We start from the raw sequence: 24,994 nt of genomic DNA, 5'->3' as shown, positions 1-24,994 counted from the left end.
GTTAGTTTAATGTAGGAAGTTGGCTCCCGAAGCACTTGCATGACAGTATGGGGAAGAAAGAGATAAAAAAAAGACAAGCATGTCCATAATTCCAGGAATAAGATCAACTAAGAGAAAAATGTCTTGTGCTGGCAGCTTGTAATTTTTGTCTCTCCCCACCTGCAGCTTCTGGCTGAAAGTGCACCTAGCAGGCAGTAGTGCCGAGCTCCCTTTTTCCCAAGTGCCTCTCTCTCACACACACTGCAGAAGTGAAAAATTTTGCGTAGGTCTTGCCAGGACTGCATATGCCTGCAGTGCCCATCCTAACCTCAGCAGCACTTTAAGGCTCTTCAGGTTCGATCATTGCCCACGCTTTTGTGTTCAGAGCTCTCACTGCAGTCCTTCCCTCTAGTCCCATGGGCTGTTTGCCCATTTGATGCAGGAAAGCATCACACAGTGTTACACAAATGCATTCCTTGGAACCAAGTTAGTCCAGCTGCTTTTTGGAGCTACTGGTCTCTGCTACATTTTGGGCAGGCTATTCCAGTAGCACTTGTATTTCTCTGACTGTTAACATCCATGCTGCAAAGTACAGACATGCCAAGTGCTAGTAGCTAGAATCAGAACTGCATGAAATGTTGAGCAAAGAAGGTCTTTCCTACCTCTCTAGATATCCGTAAAGAGGAGGAGAGAGAAGAGGGAAGGAAAAAAAAGACGTTGTCTTATTTTTTCCCTATGATAGTAAAGAGTTCAATGGCAGAAATGGATTGAAATTATGTTTAAAGCCTTCACTGCCTTAGTGAACAGCACAGTGTCACTGCAGACTGTGTATAATGTGTCACCAGATGTGCAGTCAGTATTTACAAGCTCAGATTCTCCTTTACTGCTGACTGTGATCCCAGTAAAAGGTAGTTTCAAAATAAGCTGAAATGTGAAGTTTGTTTTAAAGGGTGGTTAAAAGATGGAGCCTTAACCTTTTAAAAGTAATACCTAGCCTTTTGCTGAAAACAGGAAGAGCTGGGGTTTTCCAGCCTGAGTTCTTGGAGAATTGTTGCTAATGCTGTTTTTTATTTGTAGCTTTGAACTAACTGTGTGTTTTGAAATACTTAGTACCTTTATTGCTGAAAACTGAATGCCCAAATCTGCAAACAGATTTTCTTTCTTTCTGAATTATATCCATTTTTATATCATTTGATGATTGGAGCATATATCTCAAAGAACAGATTCATATCCTTACCTGGAGTCAGCCAGAGAATTGATTTGAGTTGGTGGGTCCCAAATGAATACCCTGAACATCAGGGTCTGGAGGGTAATACTGAAAAAGAGTTGTTTCAGTGCCTCCTGTTTCACTTGCTGCAGAATAAGTATCTATTTGTTGGGCCAGCAAGAGAGCTTGAGGGATGATGACTGTATGGCCTGGGGGCTAGGAGAAAGAAGGGAATTAGATGCATTAGGTTTTTCTTCATCACTGCACTGTGTATGAGTTTACATAGATTGGAACCACACCAGAATGCCCTCTGCCCTGTTCACTCAGCACAGATCAAGCATTGCCTCCTCTTGCTTCACATAGTCCAGTTACCAGCAGTTGATTTGAAGCAGCCAACACTCCTTGGTTTGTATTTAGTCCTCGTCCCCACTCAGGTAACTCTCAGGCTCTGCTTTGTGGTGATGAGTGCTCAGATCTCCTCAGGTACTCTTCAGCACCTGTGGCACTGCAGTAATCAAAGAGACAAGAGGATGAGGAGCAAGGATGACAGCCACTCACTGTTATTTACTTGATTTTTTAGGGGGTTGTTGTTTCTAATCCAGCCCCAGATAAGGCTTCCGTAGCTGTAAGCTGTTCAGCAAGTGCTTACAAGAGGGGGGAAAGGAACAGTTCCTATCAACTGCTGAGAAAAGCTATCTCGATGCAGGTTTTCAAATGTAGCTCTTCAGTGTTGCATCCTTCACCCTATGCTTTGGTAACTAAACAATTTTCCTGATGTCGCTTGGAATTTAACATCTGTATTTCCTATTGCAACTGAGTAGAGATTTATGCATTTTCCTTCTTTCCACATCATGGCTTTGAAAAATTAACACTGCAGAACATACTATGGCATTATGAGCATCCATCATCACTAATCATATGGAGAGTAAGGCTATACCATAGCAATTGAGGCAGGCCCATTTCTGTAACTGTTCCCTCTAAAAATCTTGAGGTTTAAATGAAATGAAGTCTTAACAGTAGAGGGCTAGAATCTCTGATGTCTGATCAGTGTAAAGCAAAAGCACACCTACTATTTGTGCTTATTTATGGTATGATATCAACAGCTTAGGTTTCATTGACTTTATAGTCATTAGGGAAAGGTAGTTCTAGCCTGTATGAAGAAATTACTACCTTCCAGCTGTTGTCACAAGCTTAGCAGTGTATTTCCTGTAAAGCAACAACAGTATAACCTGTTCAGTGTTGTCTCACAGTTTTACATTCCCTCTCAGGTGCTGCGGGAGGCCAGCGAGGCTTCCTGGGTTGCATTCGTTCGTTAAGGATGAATGGAGTGACACTGGACCTGGAAGAGAGGGCAAAAGTCACGCCAGGGGTGAAGCCCGGCTGCTCTGGCCACTGCACGAGCTATGGGATGTACTGCGCCAACGGCGGGAAGTGTGTTGAGAAATACAATGGCTACTCCTGTGACTGCTCCAGAACTGCCTATGATGGACCATTTTGCATTAAAGGTAAACGCTTTAGTGCAGGAGGCAGAGTATGGGAGAACTGTTTGCGTGAGAAAAAACACCATATAATCAGTGCTTCATCTATTAATTAAACAAGTAAGTCCTGATAATGCTTAATAGTTCTTACAGACAAGTCAAATTATATACGCAGGATTTAAATGTGATGATTTAAAACCACATCTCTCATTAGTACTAATATATGTTACCTCTTTAAATCAAATAACACAACAACAACAACATGAATCAGGAGTGCCTTTAGTCATAGCAGGTCTGTCAGACTGTGTTCTGTAGTCTCGAGCTGTTGTATAATAGATTCCTGCTTGCAAAATGCCATGGTTAATTCTTTGGGAAAAAAAATCATGGATTTAAACAAATTATATTTAGACTCATTCAGAAACATACTTGGAGATACATAGGTGTGAGCTTTGGGTTGTGAGCATTATATAAACTGGGAGGCTAGCGTTTGGATTGAAAGTTTTATCCATCTGTAACCAGATCAAGTCTTTGGGTTAGAGATTGAACTTGCTAGGACAGGGAAGGTACGGAGCTCCCACATCTATGTCAGTCCTTTGGAAATGCCTAAAGTATGTTCTGAATTTTCAAAATCAGTGATTCTAAAAGACTGATTTGCTATGGACACGCATGCCTACATGAGAAGTGAGGGAAAGATGGACATTACATACAAAAAAGAAGAGCGAGGATAAAGATGTTGAGTTATATCTATATGGTTTTTTTCTCATTTTGACCACTAATGATTGAGACAAAGTATTAATGGGAATATAATTCTGTGCAGTTTGCTGACTGTGGCCATTCATTTGCTCCCCTTACATTTCAAGAAGAAAAGAGTTGCTGCCATGGCACATTGAATGAATTCACTTCTTAGGGTTTTTTCTGTATTGCTAAAACTCATCACACTGGCTTTTATTTGTGTTTTTCTGTTTTTCTTATGGATAACCCCAAATTTCTGCCCAAACTAGCTCTAAGCTAAAGTGTCCTGTTTCTCCTGGGTGTGGCACTAACAGAACAAAAAATACCGGTTTGGAATAATTGAAGACCTAGCACAGACAAAACCTGTGCTTCACCAATCTGTAAGTACTGTCATAGAAACAGCAGTAATACTATACTATATTATACTACAGTAGTCTCCTTATCAGCATCTCAGTCCAGCCAAAGGCCCAGGGCTCTGACTGTGATGCTTAGGACACACAGTAAAACTTGGTGTAAGCTGCTTCTGCTGGGCAGCTCTGAGTCATGCAAAAGTACTCATGCTAGCTTGGGGTACACGTGTTGTGCCATTTAAACATGACATTAGATCTCTGCTTTAAATATCAAAACTTATTTCAGGATAAAAATACCTCAGTAAATCCTTAAGGCCTTAGGTACGAAATGGGAATTACCGATTTCCTATCTGCTAGTGCTGAAAACCGATGTACTCATCTAGAATATCTGCAAGTATGATTCAGGGTAGGTGACTTCATGGGGCTTCTCTGTAGAAACAGCAATGTGGCACTGGGATAAAGTTAGAGGATAAATTAAACACAGAATAGACTGGGTTTGAGGCATCCTGTGATCAAAATAATTGTAAAACCTCCGTAACAAACAGTGCCGATAATGGAATCTTTAAAACAGCTCATTTTCAGCCCATTAAATTTTACATTGTAAATTTAAGTAGTATTAAGCCTTTTCAATTAAGTAAAGCACCGGAACATCTTATGCATGTTGTCAAACTCCCTAGACATGTGAAAGAAGGGGATCCTACATTTGCTTTCTAATAGCTGCTCTTGGAATCTTATACCATGTCCTCTTGATCTGTAAGATGAGACTGGATATATTCTCTAGATGCAAAGGCCAAACAGACAGTACTAACAGCAGTGAAATAAATACTGGCAAAACAGTAAAATAAAGTGTTACCTAAATTATTTTTAGTTGATTTGGATGAAAACATCACAATTCTGATATTTCAATTAAATTTGCATTAACACTTCGACACTTTCCCCTCTCTAAAAGAACTGACATGTCTGTGAAAATGTTTTTAGAGACCATATTGTCTGTTTTCAACCAATTCCATTCTTCATAGCAACGATATAGTTGAATACTGCTCTGTCACTTGTGATTTTCTAACTGGCACCACAGTATGCTTTTGCAGGCTGTGATGGGGGTGAGTCTAATAGGAGGCAAGCAAGCAGATTTTCCTTTGTTACCTTCACTAGGAATTCACATCAGCTGCCAAGAAATAACAAGGTTAGTACTTTGCACAATAAACTAGGACTGGGTTTCATTATTTCACTCCTCTGAGCAAATCTTCAGGCCAGGTACCTGTGTTGATTTGATAATCAATAGTGCCTGACTTTTTAAGTCCCCACATCCAAACCAATGTGACATATTACCATCAAAAAAATGCTGTGTAATACCTTTCAATATCCCACAGTCTGCTCCTACTGTTGATTTTACTTTGCCACAGGAAGCTTTTCTTATCCAAAAATTGTATTTTGATATTGAGGATACTTCCTCATGGTAAACTTTTAGGGGTTGGTTACATACTGCAGGTGCTAGGAGAAGAAGTGATAGGAAAAATCAAAGGAAAAGCCCCATCATTACCTTAAGGAAATCACCATACAATGGTTCATAGTGAATAAACACATCTCATAATAAAAACAGGCTGTGCATATTGTGGATTCTTTTGCTGATGAAATCCATCCTTAGAGCCTAGAGACTGATGGCTGACGAGATGCTGCATTGCCTCCAGCCTTATTATCAGCAGATCAATGTGATTGATGAGGTAGTGGCCTGGAAATTACACTAGATTTTTATAAGGGCCAAAAAAAAAAAGTGCAAAAATGCAGTCTGACATCTGTTTTACCTTTATTTTTGTTTTGTATTTGGGGCATATGCAATTGACTTCACTTCTTTCACTGCTCAGAGAAATTGTTCTGAGGAGTAGCTGCAGTGTTTCTGCAGTCCTACAGATTGCTTTCTGACCTTTCCCTGTCCTTTGCTTAAGCATAAATCATCTTTTTTTCTCCCTCCCATAGCTGTCCTATCACCGTAAAAGCATTTCTGGGAAAACAGTTATTTTTTTTTTTCCCCTTTAAAAAACAAACTCTTTCCTTCTTTTAACCAAAAAGAGTGAAGGTCAGATGCGGAGATGGCTCTGCAGAGCATGTGGCAGCACTCTAATGTGGGGGATCCTCCAGGGAGAAAGCATTCCTCCTTTGGGTATTGATGTGCTGTGGATCAATGGTAGGAGAAGAAATTGTCCTCTGTCAAGAGAATGTGGCCAAGAAAAAGGTTAAATAGCTGGTACTGTGACTCATGTGCCTTCAGGTGTGCTGGAAGGGTCAATTCAAAGCTTCCCAGTTTCTGTGCAGTTACCCACTTTGCATCAGCAAACACCAAAGAGATGAGTGCAGTGTATAAATGTTTTTGTTTCTTTCAAGTCAAGCTCAGATTCACAGTGTGAAATATTGCAGTCCTTGTGCCAATGCTTGAACTGAACTCCTTCATGCTTGATTTTAGATTTTCATGAACCCTAAAGCCCTTACCATTGTCATGGTCCGATTTCTTTCCTTTCTTGCTCCCTTGCCTGCCTCAAAGAGAAAAACCAGCTTTACTTGCAAAAAAGACATACCAGCTCTGGTGCTATAGCACATGGGTGAAGCAGCTCTGCACCCTTCCTACAGACTCTTTGATCCTTGATCATCTCCAAATTCTGCTCTGGTTATACCCATTCAATTCTCTTCATTTTGCTGGTTGCAAATACGTTGCATTGCTTTGCTGTAAGTAATGGGGTGGAGGATTGTTAAAGCAATTTAAGGTAACTAACTTCTTAATTTCCGTTGTTCATAATCCCAGTACCTGGAATGTCAAAGCCAACATTGTCTCCCACCCCCCAAAACAAGTCTTCTGTACGCAACATGATTGTGATCTGTTAGCTGAAACTGATATCAGAAATTTTCCTTGTGTTGCGAATGTTAGGCTCCCCGTCTGGTTAAGTGTGAATGCTGCAGTCACGTTTTTCTACCTGTAGATCAAACTCCAGGACTTGGCTCTTAGCCTTTATTAAGTATATATACCGATAAAAAAATATATGCTCTGTAAAGCTATTCCATTCTGCTGTCCTGTCAATACTGCCTTATTAAACATGCATGGTTATGCTCTGGTGCTTTGAAAATTGCATTTCATTTAAGTTGCAAGAATTCTTTTATTGGAAAAAATAATAATTTTTCTTCATTATTTTTTTTAAGGCAAAACAAGCCTTCTTCATGCTCCTTACGTATCTCACGGAGATATCAACCTGATTATAGAGAAAGCTTGCAGCCCACTTACCATCCATAATATACTACTTATAAATGCAAGGATTTCTTACTCTGTGTACAGAAAGGAAGTAAATCAGGGTAATGAGTTAAAAAAACACTAAGTCCTGGCTCCAAAATGTGATGAACTTTCAATGTCTTTGTCAGCTAGCTACAGGAGGCCTCCTCTGGTGTCAGTGCTCCCTGCATGCAGATGTTTTATCAGAGATGAGTAGAGCAGCTTCAGTAGCGTTGCCAGCTGCTCCATGTCTGTGCAAAGGCAACTGAGAGATTTGAGGTTCTCACACCAGACACCTCTGTGCAATATTTATACGCCTGCATGCTAGTTGGGTAGTACTGGCACCTCACAAGCTGATAAAGTATTTGTCCTCACAATAGCTCTGTGATATGAGAAGACTTTTTTGTTATAATAATGCAGAAAGTGAATGAGATAACGAGGGAAGCAAGGAGCTGCTCACTTTTAGGGTGGATACCTGTGGTATAGGAAGGAGTTGAAGCCAGATCTCACCTATCAGAGTTGTCACTCTGAATACTGTGCAATCATCAAATGGTAGTCTCTCGTATTTCTCAAATGGCTCTTTCAAAGATGCAAGTTTTTCTCTGAGATTACCTAAAGAGCAGCCCAAAAGACACCGTGAAAATCATGAAACCTGGTCTGTTGTATGTTTGACATTGTATTTTTCTTCATCCATCCTGTTTTATTTGATGGGGTTTTTTTTAACCTTTATGGATATTTCCATTGGAAATTGAGCTGGTTTTTCATTTAGAATCAGCAGGGAATACACAGTTCAGGTTGCCATTCCCTTATTCTGAGTCAGCTATCCTAGTCATCAGTTCAAATGGCTAGCATAGAAAGGTCTATAATGATTTCACATCCGTACATAATGAACTGCAGCTGTGATTTTCATGACATTTTTAGGTTTTCCTTGGCATGTGCAAGGTAGAATAAAAGGCACCTGGATTACAGGGCTATTGCAAAAGAAAGGTTCAGAGCTCAGCCTTGCTTAGGTATGCCAAACTGGTTCTCTGCAGAAGCTGCCTGTCAGCATTGACTAGGGAGGCTTGAAGGCGTAATGAATCAGATGGCTTCACCCCATCTTTGGTGGCACTCATCCTGTTCTACGGAAGGTAGTGGGAAACATCACATGGATTTATGATCGGGCCCCATATTTTCACTGGTGCACGTTATTTTTCATGTCCCCTGATTCTGATGCTCATTTGTTCAAGAAAGGTGGGAGTTTATACACTGAGTACAGATATATCCATACAGAGAAGCAAACACTCAGTAGGTTTATATTCCACTAATGACAACAAGCAGTTGCAGCATTTTGGTATTTTACTTCACACATAGACAATTGAAATTTGCATCACAAATTATTACAGTAATGGCAACCAGAATATGAGTCTTTAAAGTGTAGAACAAACCCTTTAAACCCCCACTTCTTGGTTTCAAAAACTAAATACTGTGAGCCTGAAGGTAGGATAAAACAGTGAGTGAGCTAACCAGATGAATTACAAGCATTACTATTTTCAGAGCACTCAAAGTAAATTCTGTCCCAGATATACAGCTGTGAGATTTTGACCCTTTACTGATGCCCTGTGGCCAGGATGTATTTCAGTAAATCTTTGTGACCACAGCCTGGAAATAGCTGTAATTTCTGGTGCTCTTTAGCACTTTTTTAGCCACAAGCCAGCAAGCAAAGCCTTGTTAATCTATATTCAATATTCATAACTGTGAGAAATCAAAAAGGGAAGAGGTTTTGTGCAGCTGTCTGCATTGCCCTAACAGTTCTTTGTACATGTATAGAATGACTGTCCTTGCTAAAGATTTTGAATATGCTGCTTTTTACATCCAGAACTCCATGCAGAGAACACATAGCATTGAGCACAGGCAAGCAGCATCACAGAGTAATATTTTTAACTTATCAAATCTGAGCAGAGCTGAGGAGGCATTCAAGGCTGCAAGAATGGGACATGCTGTAAGAAAGCATTTCAGTCAATTTTGTGAAATAAGGAGGGGAGAATCTTTTTCTGATGCAGTTTTCATGTGTCCTGGCCAGGCTTCACAGTTGTCAGGATTTTGTCTCTGTAGTCTGCACCAGTGTTTTACACTGTTGTGTTTTACACAGTGGTTTACACTGTTGCAGTCCATTAATAAGATTGCTTTGAAGGCCCAGCCTCAAAAAAGCCAAATACCATCACGGAATGGTTTGAGTTGGACTGGACCTTAATGCTCACCCAGTTCCAACCCCCTGCCACATGCAGGGACACCTTCCACCAGAGCAGGTTGCTCCAAGCTCCGTTCAGCCTGGCCTTCAACACTGCCAGCGATGAGGCAGCCACAGCTTCTCTGGGCACCCTGTGCCAGCGCCTCAGCACCCTCACAGGGAAGAATTTCTGCCTAATGTCTGATCTCAGTTTCTCCTCTGTCAGTTTAAAGCCATTTCTGCTTGTCCTGTCCCTACAAGCCCATGTAAAAAGCCCCTCTTCAGGTTTCTTGTAGCCCCTTTAGGCACTGGAAGCTGTTCTAAGGTCTCCTCAAAGCATCTTCTTGGCCTCCACTGGACTCACTGCAGCAGGTCCATATCCTTCTTATGTTGGATATGATACCAGAGAAGTAACCAGCATTACTTTCTCCTTGGTCCCCAGGTAAAAGGTGACACAAGCCAGGTTTTGAGTTGACTTGGAAAAGTCTGAGAAGGCTGTTGTGAGACAGTAATAGCTGTCCTACTGCAAAGAGTTGATTCCACCTCTTACAGAGCCAGTCTTGAAAAGCTGCTGGTTTTAAATTGGGTGGGGTTGGGGATTGGTTTGGGTTTGGGGTTTTTTTGCTTCTTTTTAATTTGGAGTACTATTTGCGCTTCATTCATGACAATCCTCTTTACCATTCCTATCCCAACTGCCAGCACAGAGCCAGTTTAATTGCCATAAAGCCTGCTGACTTCTGTATCTTTTATACACACACCTCCAGATAGAAAATCTTGCTGAAGCTGTGCTCAGCCACACGTGTGCCGTACTGGCAATGCTTTTCACAGGAGATGAAAAAGTAATGTAGAAAGAAGACAAGTTCTGGGTGTGAGTGAGTGTATGGCTACCAGAATCATAATCACCTGAGAAGAGAAGAATCAATACTGACATTTCACTGCTGTTAAATCAGCAGCAAAGGAGAATGAGGACTCTTAGGTCTACAACACTGGCCCAGAACTGTTATGAGGTTGTGTAATTTTTATAAGAGAAATGGGGTGGTTTTGTTGCTATTTGGCTTTTTTCTCCAGTCTTTCAATACTCCTGAACCTAGGCAGAATGAGAATGTAAGAAAACACAAGTAGCTGAGTGGGGAAAGGGGGACTGGGGAGATGACTATAGAATTGCAACCTTCAAGATAAGTTTGTCAGTTCTGGGTACGTGTGCATTTTGTGTGGAACTTCTGGATCAGTTTTTGTTTCATCCCTTTTCCAGTTGAAGCTGGACAGTTTTGTAAAGTATGTGCAGTTCACACGGGGGATATGCCTCTTGCTTCCATCAAATTGTTTCAAATGATCCTCAGTTCCTGTTCGTGGTTCCTCTACGACACAAGCCCAACCTGTAGGTACCTGCAGTCTGTCAACAGAGGACAACCTCACTGGATATTGGTGTAGAAATAGGCACTGCTTTCTGAAGAAAATGATCTGTTACTGCCATATTCGTTTCCCCAAGGCTTCTGCCTTGAAAGGGCAGTTAGCGAAGGGGCCTTTCATTATGCCTCATGGCTGTCTCCCAAGAGTCATCTTCTTAGGTAGCCTTTGAAATATTACAAAAGATAGCAGAGAGTCATGCAGGGAAACCTCCACCACATTTCAGCAGCAGGGTTTGTGCTGCATTTTATTCAGGCAGTTTGAATGGTTTTCTGAATCAAGGGCTTCTATGTTCTTTCTGTGAGAGCTTCAGGAGGATGATACGCTTGTGACCTCAAAGTAGATAGTTTTTTCATTGATCAGCCCTCAGCATTGCCAAGTCATCTTATAGCTACGTTCAATATAGACAAAATGATCTTTTAGCATTTTTCTAGTACTTCCTAATAGTTTAAACAGCCTGCTCCTGTGAGGTGCTGAGCACTTTGCAGCCCTGCTGCAAGGACTTCAGCTTCATTCAGCGAAGAACATAATGTGCATCAGCCTCTTTGCTGAGCTGCAAGTTGAGAGGATTCACTTCTTTCTGTTGAGGGCCTAATACACTCACACAGCTGAAGTGAACCTTCCACTTATGCTTCCTCTTAAAAGAGGCGGTGTGTGCGTGAGAAGAATTTCAAGGCTCATTACAATAGCTTGTATGCCTGTAATAATACAGCTATACTGAAAATGATTTTCTCAGCACAAATCAAGTTAAACGTACAGGACATTCTTTGCTGTTATGAAACCCCTTTGGAAAAAAAAGTCTTAGCATTTCAGAGAGCACCATTTAGGTAAAGCTTTCTTTGTAGCAATGAACATTTGAAGTAGCAATTCATCGCATTTACAGCTCTGGAAAAAGGGTCTGGCTCTGGCCAGCAGCTCTGCTAGCACCATAACCATGCAATTGGTACAACATCTGCCCAAGGAGCAGCTTGTGTGAGCTAGAAGCAGAGGTTGAAGAAGAATAAATTAGCGGTTGTAGGGATAGTTTTAAGCCAGTCTTGGTAATACTGCTACAGCATGTGCTGCTGTAGGTCTGTCAGTGCTAACGCTTATTTTCAGTGCTGCTGTTAGTGGCAGAAGGCTTCACAATTTGGGGAAGTTTTTTCAGGATAGGGCCCTTCTCTTTTAATCCAGAAGTACTTAAGTTGAGTCTACTGCAAAATATAGTTGTTAACGTGAATCGCCTCTCCCATAACTGTTTCAGCCTAATTTAAGGTTTCCCCTATAAAATGTCAGTCATAAATCTATCAGAATGATCAAATTATTTATGGCACCTTGGGACCACAACTTGTCTCCATGTTTTATATGGGCACACAGTAACAGTGGCTATGATATTTTGAGATTTGGAGAACTTTCACAGGGTAACAGGAAAACATAAAGCTTTTGCAGCACTAACTTTAGCAAAATTTTGGACAGGAGCATCAGTAAAATCTATTATAATTTTATCTGTCATCTTATCTTGTCTCTGCTCAACTACTCTGAATACAGGTCAGGTGTGTCTTGCCTTGTGCTCACTGAATTGAGCTCCCTAGTTTATTTTATCTCCCATAAGGCCATACTGGTTATGCAGTTCTCATGAAGGATTGTGCTAGCGGTGGATAACTTTCTAGCATTGTGTTCAGTCCTATTTCAGATCTTTCAGGTGCTGGAATTACCATCATTCTTTTGTGAGGACCTTCCAAATGCACTCAGGTTTGCTGGTCGGTCAGAATTGCTGGGTTTTGTTTTCCTTGACAGTGTTTGCTTATTGTGTCCCTTAAATCTCTCTTTGTTGTATCTCATTATTTGGAGCATTATCTACTGCTAGACTTCAATGAGAATAAATCTAACACATGGTTCTTCTCGGCTGTAGTATTGATAGGAGACACCTTCTGTATGACACAAAGGAAATCTTTCCTTTGCTCTGTGAATCCAGGTACTCACAAGTAAAGTGGAGATTGTCCTTTTCATTCCTACTAGGAAGTAGTGAGGCTTTTGACCTAAATATTGGCAAAGCACTTAATGCAGCAGTAGAACTTGCACAGATTAGTACCAGTCAAGTCAGTAGTAATGTGTTTAATCCAAAAGGTGTCAGCATGTTGAATTTCTCTTTATTTTTTCCTTCTTATGTTCAAGATGTTGGAGCATTTTTTGAAGAGGGAATGTGGCTTCGTTACAACTTCCACTCCCCAGGGACTAGCATGAAGGATTTAGTGAGCCGAACACTTTTGAGTTCTCCAGATACCGAGACCACAGAGCCTGACCTCAACTTGAATAAAGAAGAGCTCAGCTTCAGCTTCAGTACCACCAAGTCCCCTTGTGTTTTATTGTACATCAGCTCCTACACCCAGGACTTCATGGCTGTGCTTGTCAAGCCATCTGGTAAGCAGCCTCTCTGGGCTTTCTCCATTGAAGGCACAATTGATAATAAGACCGGGTTGACATTCAGCTGAAGATCTGAACTAATGAGAAAGTCTTTTCAGCTTTGACGTGTAAAAATAAAGTACACAGGACCTTAACCTCTGTTCTGCTTGTACTAGATTTTGTCCTGATGTAGTGGGGTTTCATTAGTCAACCCTTCCTCTCAAAGCAAAATGGGGAAAAGAAAACAAACACAGAAAACAAAACCACAAAAAACCGAAACCAAACCAAAACCCCCACCCATAAAAAGCCTACTAAAACAGTCAGATCCATGCCATGAACTAACACTATGGAGGGAACAAATAGGCATATATATAACATATATATAACAAATACCCACAAAATGTGGGTATCTGAATCACTGAACTCATGGCAGTAGTCAGTGGAAAGTGCAGTGCACTGCTCCTTCTGAATATCTGGATACCCACTGAGGTGGCTAAAATATGGATGTAGGATAATATATAAGGTGCTAAAACATTTTGGTGATGGTTGAAGGTTGGATATGGATCATTTGCTGTTACAGTATTAAAGCTGTATATAAACTGAATATACTTTGATTCCAGATAGTGCCTTAGTGCCCAGTGAAAATCATAATTAGGATGATTTTATTACCATTATCTTTTATGGGAGAAGTTAATATGAGTATTGCACATGCCGCTCATTTTTTTCCCTTCATGGGGAAGAAAGAAGGTGCATGAGAGAAATCCCACATCAAACATCTAAACTATAGTTAGCAAGGGCTAGAGCTGCTCTTTTGGGACAGAGTATTTCTGGGTTTGATGAATAATGGGGTCTGCATTTCCCTTTGCAAACATTCTTCTTTTTAATCAAATATTAAAATCAGTTAAGAAGAGCAGACACTTCAGTTTTGTTTGGAAAAGAAAAATCTGTCTGTTAAAATGTCATGAATATCAATTAACCACTTTTGACTGTACTTCTCTAACACTGTAACCTGAGGTTTTCATTTCACCATATATTATTAAATTTCCATAGAGGTCCAGACGGTCACCTGTCAGCAACAGTTAAATGAGAAAGCAAGAAAGTCCCTTGTGTAGACTATGTGTCAGTGTTAATTTGTTGTAGTTTGCCTTTATTCAGTGCATATCAATGGTTTATTCTTTCACGCTTTGTGTAACTTCAAAGAATTTTATTGCAGCAAGGATAATAATCTCAACAATAAAGTGGTACTTGATGCGATCAAATTTGTACCAGTTGTCCATATTGTTCAAGGCACAGCTCTGATTTGTTTGGTTTGCAGTCTTGAGTGTTTGCAAACACTGGTTTTGAATGCTGGTCATTGGCACACTTCTGGGTTATAAACTAGAAGGAGTTTCCAGCCCAGTAGCTTTATAATCTTAAACACTAGCTCTTCTCTTACTGCAGAGACCAGCTTTGAAAGCAGTTTAAGTGTAGAATGCTAACAGTTGTATGTGAAAACAAAGAGGGGAAAATAGCTGGTGAATAAAGATCAAAATACCTGAGGGTGCTTTTCACATTTCTTTTACTAGGGAATCTGCAAATTCGGTACAGCCTTGGAGGCACCAAAGAGCCATATAACATTGATGTCGACCACAGAAACATGGCTAATGGACAGCCCCATACTGTTAACATCACAAGAAATGGACGGGACATAGTACTGCAGGTAAGTAGTAGATTGTTTGGTTCCATTACCTGTAGCTTGTAACATTTTGTTTCTTGATGGTCTCCATTCCTCTGAAGACATCAGTGCAATTTAGGAAATAAAAAGTACAGTAGATTTAACAGGAGCTATTCTCTTCCTCTGTTGCAACAAGTTATGTTGTTTTGAATTCCTCATTCTAGCGTGATGACAGCTGGGCTAATACAGGTGTCAGTATAGGTACTTGAGGGCATCAGAGACATCTGGGCTGATAGATAACCTAGGACTGAAGATAAACCTCCACCATTCTGGAACAGCAGCTGGAAGCCAGGAAGCATAACCTACAGCATCTTAAATGGCAGTAAAGTCTGATTTACAGACAACTAAATATCATACCTAAGTCCTGAGTCTGAAAATGAGAATGTCTTTAAATTTAAATTTACCCTGCAGTCCAGTGAAATCAGAAGAGCTGTTCTGCAAAAATGAGCTGATGCTTCAATGTTTGTGTGACAGGAGTCTGAGACAGAGCACTATAGAAGGCACATAGCTCTGGCTTATTTAGGTTTTGGTGCAGCACAGGCAGGAACTTCATCTCTCCATATCTCAGTTTACAAACCTTTGAGATAGTATAATACTATTTAAATAACTGAGAGGAATGCTGCAAGAAGCAATCAATGTTCCCAGGCAGCTTTCTTGTTGTGGTCATTACAGCACTGTTTTCATTCCCTGGTTGTCACATCTGAAAACATGGAGATTGCAGCAGGGAATGAGAACAGTTTTGTTGGCAGGAGTGTCAGGTGGATAGGATAGATTAATGTGGATTTGATAGTTCATAAGAAGCAAAGCAAAGCCAAGGGCAAATGAAAAATAAAAAGGGTAAGTCTCCTTAGAAACCAAGCCAAAAGGTAAAGGATGGCAACTGTCACAGTATTATCTACCTGAAGATTAAAATAGATCCCTGACAGTTATTGCTTGAACTTATCAAAAGGAAACCTTTTCAGTGCATTACAGTGTTATCTGACTAAGGCTTTTGGTACTCAGAATAACACTGGATGCACTGAAATAATTGCCATAAAATTACTTGCAAAATTCCAGATAATCTAAAAAATATTCAGGTGATACATCCAAACACTTTTCAGGCCTTTGGAGGTTGTGAGGGGTATCAGTTGATACATGCATGTCTTTTGCATGCTGTTGCATTTGGATTTATTTCTCTTATTGCCATTAGGTTAGGTACAGTTAGGTTCCCTTCTGCTGTTGAATGATTCTGTATTGGGGAGGTATGGCATATGGCAGCTGTAAACGTAAATAAATGATTTTCTGAAGGGATCAGGTGAGATACCTTGCCCAGTTGGAATACATGTACACAGTTAAGTATGCCAGCCTTGCATCATCTTACCTACTTTTGAAGCCTAACCCTTTTTTTTCCCCAGTGTTTTATGAGACCACTGCCTATCTAGGGCTCTGAAGAGACAGAAACATTTTTGTTAGTATTGCTCTGCAGGGGGTAAAAATTTCTTAATCTAGTCAGTGTGCTTCAAACACAGCAGGTTTTGTAATCAGAACGCTGATACAATTGAGGCTTATTAAATGAGACAATCTGTCTGATGCACATGTAAGGATAGGGAAAGGAGGGACCCATACAAAGCAAATCCAGAAATCCTACCCCTACTGTATCTTGAAACAGAAGATTTCTATCAAGTTTTGTTTATTCTCCACAAGGAAGTTGATTTTGTTGCCCATCTGGTTATGTTCTGTAAATGAAAGAACTGTTACGACCAGAAATGGATCTGTTAAGTAGGTTGTTCACTTGAAAATGAGTCCTGTTTTCAAATATGAACTCTTCATAGTGTCTGAAAATACAGAAGATATAAATGCAATTTTTCTCAGCATCCAGAGGACACTTTATAAAGTCTGAGTTTTCTCTTGCAGATCTGAGCAATGAACATTTGAGCAGACTTTTATTTCCTGCTAAATCCTTCTCCAGCCTGATGAGCAGCTGGTTTGCTTGCTTTTAAAGAAGACAGCTTGCTTGCCAGGTGCTGTTGCTCACACTTCCACATCTCTACATGGCATAAAAGTGTCACTAGAAGGATTTATTTCTCATCAAAGCTTCAATTCAAGAGCACTCAGTATTTTTGAGATCTTAACAGCAAGTTCATACTTAGAATACCTGTCTTTCTAACTTACTGTAATAACCCTGTGGTGCCAGAGAGATTTAAAAAATCCGCAGCCAGGCAATAAATTGCTGCCATATGAACTATGTGAACCAGTTTTATCGTGATTTTCAGGAGTTTCACTTATGTATAAATACAGTAAAAGACTCATTAGTGAGCTCTGTGAGACCTCACCTAAGGCTGACAGTATTGATTCCACTGACATCCCTATCCCTATCATACCAAGACAATCAAGACTAAAGGTAGTAGCGAAGACTGTCAAAAGATTTTTGTATTTTAGTTTTCTGCATTCACTGACATTATTTGACAAATCAGTAATGACTTCTGCATTAAATAACAAGCTCCCATTTGTGATGCCAATGCAGTGGTTTCTCAATGATAAGATTAAGGCTGTACAGTTGATTTAGGTGTCAGGAAAACAAAATGGCAAATTCGGGGACAAAGATCTGCTCATTTTCTGTAATTTCCATCAGGTGGGTAAAATAAACAATTAATAATTCCTATCTCTTGCCTCTAGTAAAATTCCAGATACTAGTAACTGTGGCACACCTCCAAGGCTGCTTTTGTTCACCTGTGGCAAGAAAAAGCCTAGACCAACAGATGGGGAATGTGTTATCCCAGAAAATGACATTTCAGGAGCTGAGCTTTAGGTCATAGAGGGCAATTTTTACTTTGCTTGACTTCATTGAAAGGTTTCATGCTTCAGCAGCATATTTTCCATATCATAAAAACCAGATCACTCTTTAGCAAGTGTTCATGGGTGATTAACGCTGTTCACACACTAGTGAAGTCTTCTTTTAAGAAAGCCAAGGACAAAGACTCCCTAGCAGGGGTTCTGATCCAAAGCAATGAAATCAATGAAGAGTCTTCCATTGACTCTAAAGCAGGCTTTAAATTGTACTGTAAAGAACTGCAATAGTTGTACCCTAGTGCAAGACTCCTGTCCCCTGCTTCTGTCCATGTTCTCAGAGTAAAATAAGGGTGGAATCTGAACCAGAGGCATTTCTGTGGTACGGCACAAAGCTGTATTAGTATTTTACAAAGAGAAAGAAACAAACTATATGATGCCCTTTAATTTTCAGTGAAATGAAGCTGATAGTCAACAGACTTGAACTGGGCCTCTCAGCTTTTGTACTAAGATCTTGTACATTCTCAATGGATCTCCAATTCTTCACACCTTTAAAGCCATTTCTAGGAATGGGCTGAGATGCAGCTTCTAATGCCTTCTTTGTTCCTGAAAAGGATTAGACCTGAGCAACTGCTTCAGAACTCCAGTGGCCCAAACCCATCCATGTAGTTTCACAGCAACTATCTGCAGCCAGTGCACATCAGATCAGATGACTGTATGGAAGGACAGCTGACAGTTCTTTCTTTCAGGATTGAACAATATGGAGAACTGTGGTAGAGAGGTGAAACACAATACCGTATATTCACAATAGTAATTCCTGACTCCATTCAAAGTCAACTTAATTATGAGGCTTTATGGAATTCCTGGCCTGAACTCAGCTGTTGATAACATTGAGAATAATCCAGAAAATGTATTTGTACAGATGTCCATTTAGCAGCTTCACCAGAGGCAAACAGTAGAAGCACCCATCTTCTACGGAAAATAATCAATGAAAGATTTGACCCTTACCCTTATGAAGCCAAGAAGAAACAGAATTTTTCTCTTATTTTCATTTTGAACTCTACTACTTGAAAAGTGATCACGTTTGCAAACCCCTAGGTGCATAAAAAATGTAAATCGCACAAAGTTAATTCAGAACAAATCTGAAGTGCAAAATAAAATGGTAAACATAATAGCAGTAACATAAAATGGGTGAGGTTGAGCAAAGCAGTCTGCATATAATCCCAAACTTAAATGCAGTGAATATAGCCACAATTTTTGTAATTACGGATTAAAATTGGGTCTCATTAGAGCGAGTGGCAACTTTCTCATGGGTTCAGTGAGGCTGTAATTTCACCTCCTATCATTATTTTTGCTATAAAATCATACCTGTCATTTTTCGTGTATTTTGAAGCCTCAACAGAATATGATCACTCTGTTTGAGCTCTTGCTAAACAGAGACCATAAAATTTCACCAAATGATTTCTGCAGCTAACCCCAAAAGTAATGATAGCAATGTAACACATTTTCTCGAAAGACATTTTATCTAGCTTTAAAGACTTCAAATGACAGAAAAGTTACCCTTTCCTTTGGCCATCTCTTCCAGTGGTTAAGTGCCATTCCTATGAAGAATTTGCACCTAATTTAGTTTGAATTCTGCTGACCTCAGCATTTAACTTTGGGATCTTTGTGGCTATTCGTGATAGATGAAAGAGTTGTTTGGTGTCAGGTGTCATTCCCTTTCACACTTTCTTAGAGATGCTGATTAAAACATCTTTCATCTTGTCTGTAAGAAGCAAAATAAGTTGAACTATTTTAGCTTACCATCAGGAGTCTGTCATTTTTGAGCCATAAAACAGTTTTAGAACTCTTCTCTGAAAACTCTCCCATTGAGTCACATTTTGAAAACCTTTACCCTATGATGCAGAAATGTCTTATTTATTTGTTATTTGCTTCATTTTCTGGGCAAACATGCTGCCACAGCATCCTTTGTACAGTGCTGTATGTTGTCTAGACTCCTGATTCATTTGAAGACTGATTTAGCTAGCATTGCACTGACTGGTAGGGAATGGGGAGATACTGTTCATGATTCGAAAGAAAAGAGCCAGACATTATTTACCAGTTCCATAGCAGCTGCTGTGAGTAAAACATATTTTAAATATCCAGGACTTTAACCCCAGGTAAACGTGTAAGCCACAGTTAATATCAATGTGACTGTAGCCCTCTGCTTTTTTGCTAATAATCAGGTAATTCTATTGTATTAAAAACATATTTAATGAATTCCCAAGCAGGTTTTGCTTAACAAAAATTATCACTTGTTTTATTAATAGTAAAAGCTTTCCTGCTGAAATGAAACATTTAAAATCCCTGGAGATACGTCATTTCCACTATATTGCCATTCTGCAATGGCAGTGTATTATCAGAAAGCTAGTGTAACAGAAAGGCAAACTCATACCATTTGCTAGAGCAGAACCATACGTTACATCTGCATGTTTAATGCATTAGCACTCAGTTTACCCACAGCTGCTAAGCTCTTTTCTCAATCAGAAGTCACAAGAAAATGGTTTTTGCTCAGATTTGAAAATATATGTGTTTGCTATGCTTATATTGATATATTGATCTCATTCCTATAACCCTAAACACCATCTGTTTTCCAGAATATAAATACAGACCCTGATCTTTGCATACTCATACTCCCTCTGACTATAATGAAGTTACAGATGCTGCAGAGGACTAGGTGTTCAATTCTCAAGAGTCTGTAAACAGCAGCAGCATACAGCAGAACAGAATTTAAGTCATATGCATCAGAATCAGAAATGACTAATTCACCAATTAATAATTTTCTTATCTGTTTTTTGTGCTCACAGGATGTCCATGATCTCCTAGCAGTTGTGTTGGTTTTATCCTTCACTGAATTTACTCAGCTTCTTAAAGATTTTAGTGTGACTTACAATCTTTCAGGTAAAGAAAGCAGTTATGCGTAGGCAGGAAGCTCATAAAGGAGCCATTTCTCCTTCCCTTTTGTGCACGATGGAGTTGCTCAGCAGCATCTGCCAGCAGAAGTCAGCACATGCCCATCGAATCCCAGCTAGCTGAAAGTAAGACAAAATGTTGTCATAAACAAGAACTCCTTTCACCCATCGGTAAAGGAGAGGGTGGATTATCCAACCCTGAAGATCAGAACATGGAGTCAGGTCTTTCTCTTACTGACAGATAGACAGTGGGGAAAACAGGATCTATGGAGGCCCACTGCAAGATAGCAGCTCCACTGTGGTTTCATGATTGTGAAACCTGAGCCTGCCACCTTCCCTGTAGCTGATGCAGAAGGGCAGGACAGATGCTGATGTACATATCTTCACAAAGGTTTTACCCTCTCTCTGCATCAGCTGAGATAGTTTCAAACCTTGAGGCCTTTTGGAAGAATATTCTTTACTCTCTGTTCTGTAAAACCACTCCATAAGAGAGGAACTCTTACAAATCCATCCTTCTCATGTCTTTTCAGTAGTGCCTGTATTGCTGGATTCAGAAGGATTTTTCAGTTGTCTTCTTCCAAACTTTGGCTGTATCTAGGCCACATATTGTGATAAGACCTGGAAGTGGAAAGTCTTCCTCACCCTAGACTCCCAAAGGTCTGCAGCATATCTGTCAGCGGGCTTACCCACCTTACAACATGTGTTACTTAACACTGGCCTATGTTGAGACTGTTTCCTTTTTCCATAGTGTATTTCCAGCACTGAATGTGTGTGTTTTCCTTGGCCTGTATGATTGCTGGTTTGGCATCATTTTTTGTGGGAATTAGAGAAACAAAGAATGAAAAAATCATTAGAGTCTAAGATTAAGGCTTAAAAAGTCAAAACTTGACATGAAATAGGTGCTTTCCATTATCTTGCAGCACACGTTGGACAAATTAATGTCCTGTGAAAGTCATCTTTAGGTACCTGAGTTAGATCTTTTTAATTTTAATACCCTGGCATTATATGACCTGCTGTTGCTTCTGTTAACATTTATTGTAATTCATTTATCAAAGAGAGCAATAAAAAATCAACAGAAATGGGAAAGAATCATCACAATTGTTTCAATTGAAGGCAGCCAGACTAAATAGTGTCCTTTTCCTTATCAGTGCTCCTGTTACATTTTGAGTTATGTATCTACATTGCCATTTCAGTTTTATCCCAATTTATGTATTATTTTAAGTGAGGCAGATTATCCTTGACATTATTTATCAGAGCAAGAGCAGCTTCAGGTCCTGCTTATGCAAGCTTATTGCACATTCAAGTTTTTAAACAGAAAAAAACCCCTATATATTGATTTTAATCCTTTCTGCCCTGTATCTATGTTTTTCCTGCATCTGTATCCCACATTGATCACAATTCCGATTTAAATCTCTGCAAGAAAGAAACTTTATCAAAAAAGACTGCAGTTTACATTTACTTAAGAGAACAAAATGCAAAAGGCTAAACCAGTGCATTAAACCAGCAAAACAGATTTGGAGTGGCTCCTAAAACAACATTTACCCCTACAGAAATTTCATCTGAGCAGCTCAAAGCACATTGCAAACCTTAAGTTCGCCTTACATCCTGCTGGTGAGATATGTGCCTCCTCCTGTGTTCCAGATGAGCTGTGAGGCTGCAAGTCTGTGACACTCTGAGGTGGTAAAACATGCTGGGTTTATGGTCCTGCCTTTTTCTGTGGATCCACTGTTCATTTACAGCCTCTGGCTGTAATCTCTGACTCTGACTCTGATCCACACTAACCTGGGTCAAGGACCTACCTTGGCAGAAAAAGATGAGTGAAGCACTAGTGCCACACTAAGGAAGGAGCTGAATTGCAGTAACAGTGGCTTTGGTCAGCCTCAGGAATTACACAGTTGCTACCTGAATCTGCTCCTTTTCTGTTCTATTAAAAAATATGTATTTTGAAATACTAAAAATACTGTTTGTAAGTTTTCCCCAAACCTTTCAGCAGGGGAATAGCCATGGATATTTCAGCAATAAGAAGTCATAATATCTCCTATGTGATTTTCATAGTCAACTTTCTGTCTCTTACATTACTAACGTGCTTGGGAGAACTCCATGTAAACACCTGCATATCATCTTGTTATTTCCTTGGACTCTTATGCCCAGTCTATTCTAACTTTGTAGGCATTTTGGCACAGGAACCTTCTTTTTGTTATGCAATATTATAGCACTTAGCACAAAAAACCCGTGTCCAGGACTAGAGATTTGTAATACAAGTGATAAATCATCATCATAATGCAGAAGACAAATACTACATTGGTCATGATGATAGCACATCCCTTTCTTTATCCCGCTATTACTGAAGTCACTAGCAAAGCTGTATTGACTTCAGATGGTATAAGATTAAGCCTTACACCACTGTTATTCCATATAATTCTGAAATCACTTGTTATGAAACGTCTTCAGCATAAAGAAAACCTCAACTTTACAGCAGTACACACACAGAGTCTAGATTGACAGTGATACAGATGTAGAAACATCCACAGGGTGAATATAATGTGTGCGTATGTATATATATCTTGTGTGTATATATATATACACATACCTTTTTACATTTTTCAGCCAAGACTACTACAGTAATGTAGGCATTATGTTTGCTCTCAGATTGATGTGTCTGTTAATCTCAGCAGCCCCGTCAAGATTACTTTTATTATCTAAGTGAACAGTAATTTAAAGAAATAGCATTTTATTGAACCTCTGCTTAAATCCCAGTAACTTCAGATAAAGACCGTCTGCCTCGGTGCGACGTGACTTGAGAACTGAAACTGCAAGTTCTGCAGCAACTGCCTTCTACTTTCATCTGTGTAACGCTCAAAGCCGCACTGTGTGTTTATATTAAGCTCAAATGAAATTAATGAGTTTTTAAAGAAAAGGAGCTGTAATGAAAAATCTTCAATTTAATTTTAAAGCTGTAATTTTATACAAATTCCTGACATCGACCTCAATGTGTGCAGAGGTTCTGTTTAATTTTCATTAAATAATGTAATATCTTTTTTCAAATATTATTTGAAACTAGTAATTCCTTTTTCATTATGTGTCTTCTATTGAATTGAGAGCCTAGTGTTTCATACAAAGGCTGCAGGCTGCTCATACTTGAGCACCCACTGGATGGCAGTCACATACAGCTTTGGAAAGAATTTAGCTTGGTACTTTCCCTCGCTGACCTAAAAGGAAGCCCTAGGTTAAGTGTCTCTAAAAAAAGTTTTGTTACGGTAGATAATGCTAGTTTAGAACGAAGACAATAAAAGCGAGCAGACATAAATGTCACTATTCCCTCACTGCTGGCTTGCGGTGCACCATTTCTTTTCAGGTGACAGGATTAGATAAGGGTTAAGGCTGTTGTAGAAAGCAATGCAGGCATTCCCTATGGGAAGAGAGATGCCCGAGCTGGCAGTGGAGCAGGAGCTGGCTTCTATAACTAATCAGAAGTGGTTGTCCCTACTGATGGTAGGGCCAGGAAATCAATATCACCAGTTTTTAAATGGAGATTCATTTCAAGCAGGAATCAGAACAACCCAGGACTTAGAGTTCTTAAACCTTTAAAACAGTTCATAGCTGAACCCATTCTGAAATCCTTTCTTGACTATAGTGAGATCTGGAAAATATATGTGAGTAGATAGATTCAGTTATTGATTCAGTACAAAAGGTTAATAATCCTAAGCAGTAAGCTGGCTGTGTCTGTTAGACCCTGCAATGTAGCCTAGCATTAGTCTCCTTGTTGCCAGCCCTGTTTCCCACATGTAGCAGGATGTTTTGCCTCTGCACCATGGTGACATGGCTCTGCCACACTGAAGCTCTAAGGGAGACAAGATCACTGGAAGGGTTTTTTACATTTTTATTCTAATATGGCCAAGGCAACCACCTACTAGACTGTTTCAAGGTTCCTTCCTAGTAAATACAGCATGTTTGATTACCTGAGCTACAAACCCAAAGCTTTGGGTGATGGGGTTATATATTAGATATTCTGGGCCCAAATTACAGAGCAACTGAAGAATAAAAACCTAGACCTCAAAGCTTATGGACATATGGACAGAAGGCAGCCTTGCAGGGAACCCGTAGTGCAGTGAAACAAGCTACAGCTTTACACAGCTAATAGACCAATTCTCTTTTAATCCTTTATTGACCATCCTTTCCAAGTCCTGAATACTAACTCAAGACAAAGGGAGTTTCACTACACCACAGCTGGCAGAATTTGGTATTCTGTATTTGTGCATGTTAGTGCTCACAGTGATTCATCATTTAAATTGACTTTTCATTTTCAGGTATGTCCTGCAGACCCAATTAGCATTCTTAGATAGATGCTGCCTGTACGTTATGCAGGGATGACTTTTTTATTACTTGCTCCTGATAGTTACTCTGGTAATGAACACCTGGACCATGGCTACAGATTTAGGACACCCACAATATGTTAATAAATTAAATGATAGATTGATAATTATTATTAGTAGTATCTTATCAGAATAATGATGGTCTTCTCAAACCCACTGCTCAGATTCCAAGTCATAATAGAAAGAAATATTT

At 39.7% G+C, this 24,994-nt stretch overlaps 1 protein-coding gene across 1 annotated transcript in view; it reads left to right on the top strand.

The window, feature by feature from the left end:
* CNTNAP2 (contactin associated protein 2) overlaps positions 1 to 24,994 on the top strand; it is a gene marked incomplete at its 3' end in the record, with an annotated part of 1,031,819 nt that overhangs the window by 954,105 nt on the left and 52,720 nt on the right. Inside the window, exons 18-20 of the mRNA XM_080639583.1 lie at positions 2,455 to 2,691; positions 12,770 to 13,015; positions 14,563 to 14,696. Of these exons, the coding sequence (XP_080495709.1) occupies positions 2,455 to 2,691; positions 12,770 to 13,015; positions 14,563 to 14,696 (617 nt within the window). The remainder of the gene's footprint in view (positions 1 to 2,454; positions 2,692 to 12,769; positions 13,016 to 14,562; positions 14,697 to 24,994) is intronic.

This window comes from Psittacula echo (assembly GCF_963264785.1).
Source record: "Psittacula echo genome assembly, chromosome: 2".
Lineage (NCBI taxonomy): Eukaryota > Metazoa > Chordata > Aves > Psittaciformes > Psittacidae > Psittacula > Psittacula echo.
This window is presented reverse-complemented; position numbering and strand designations above follow the sequence as displayed.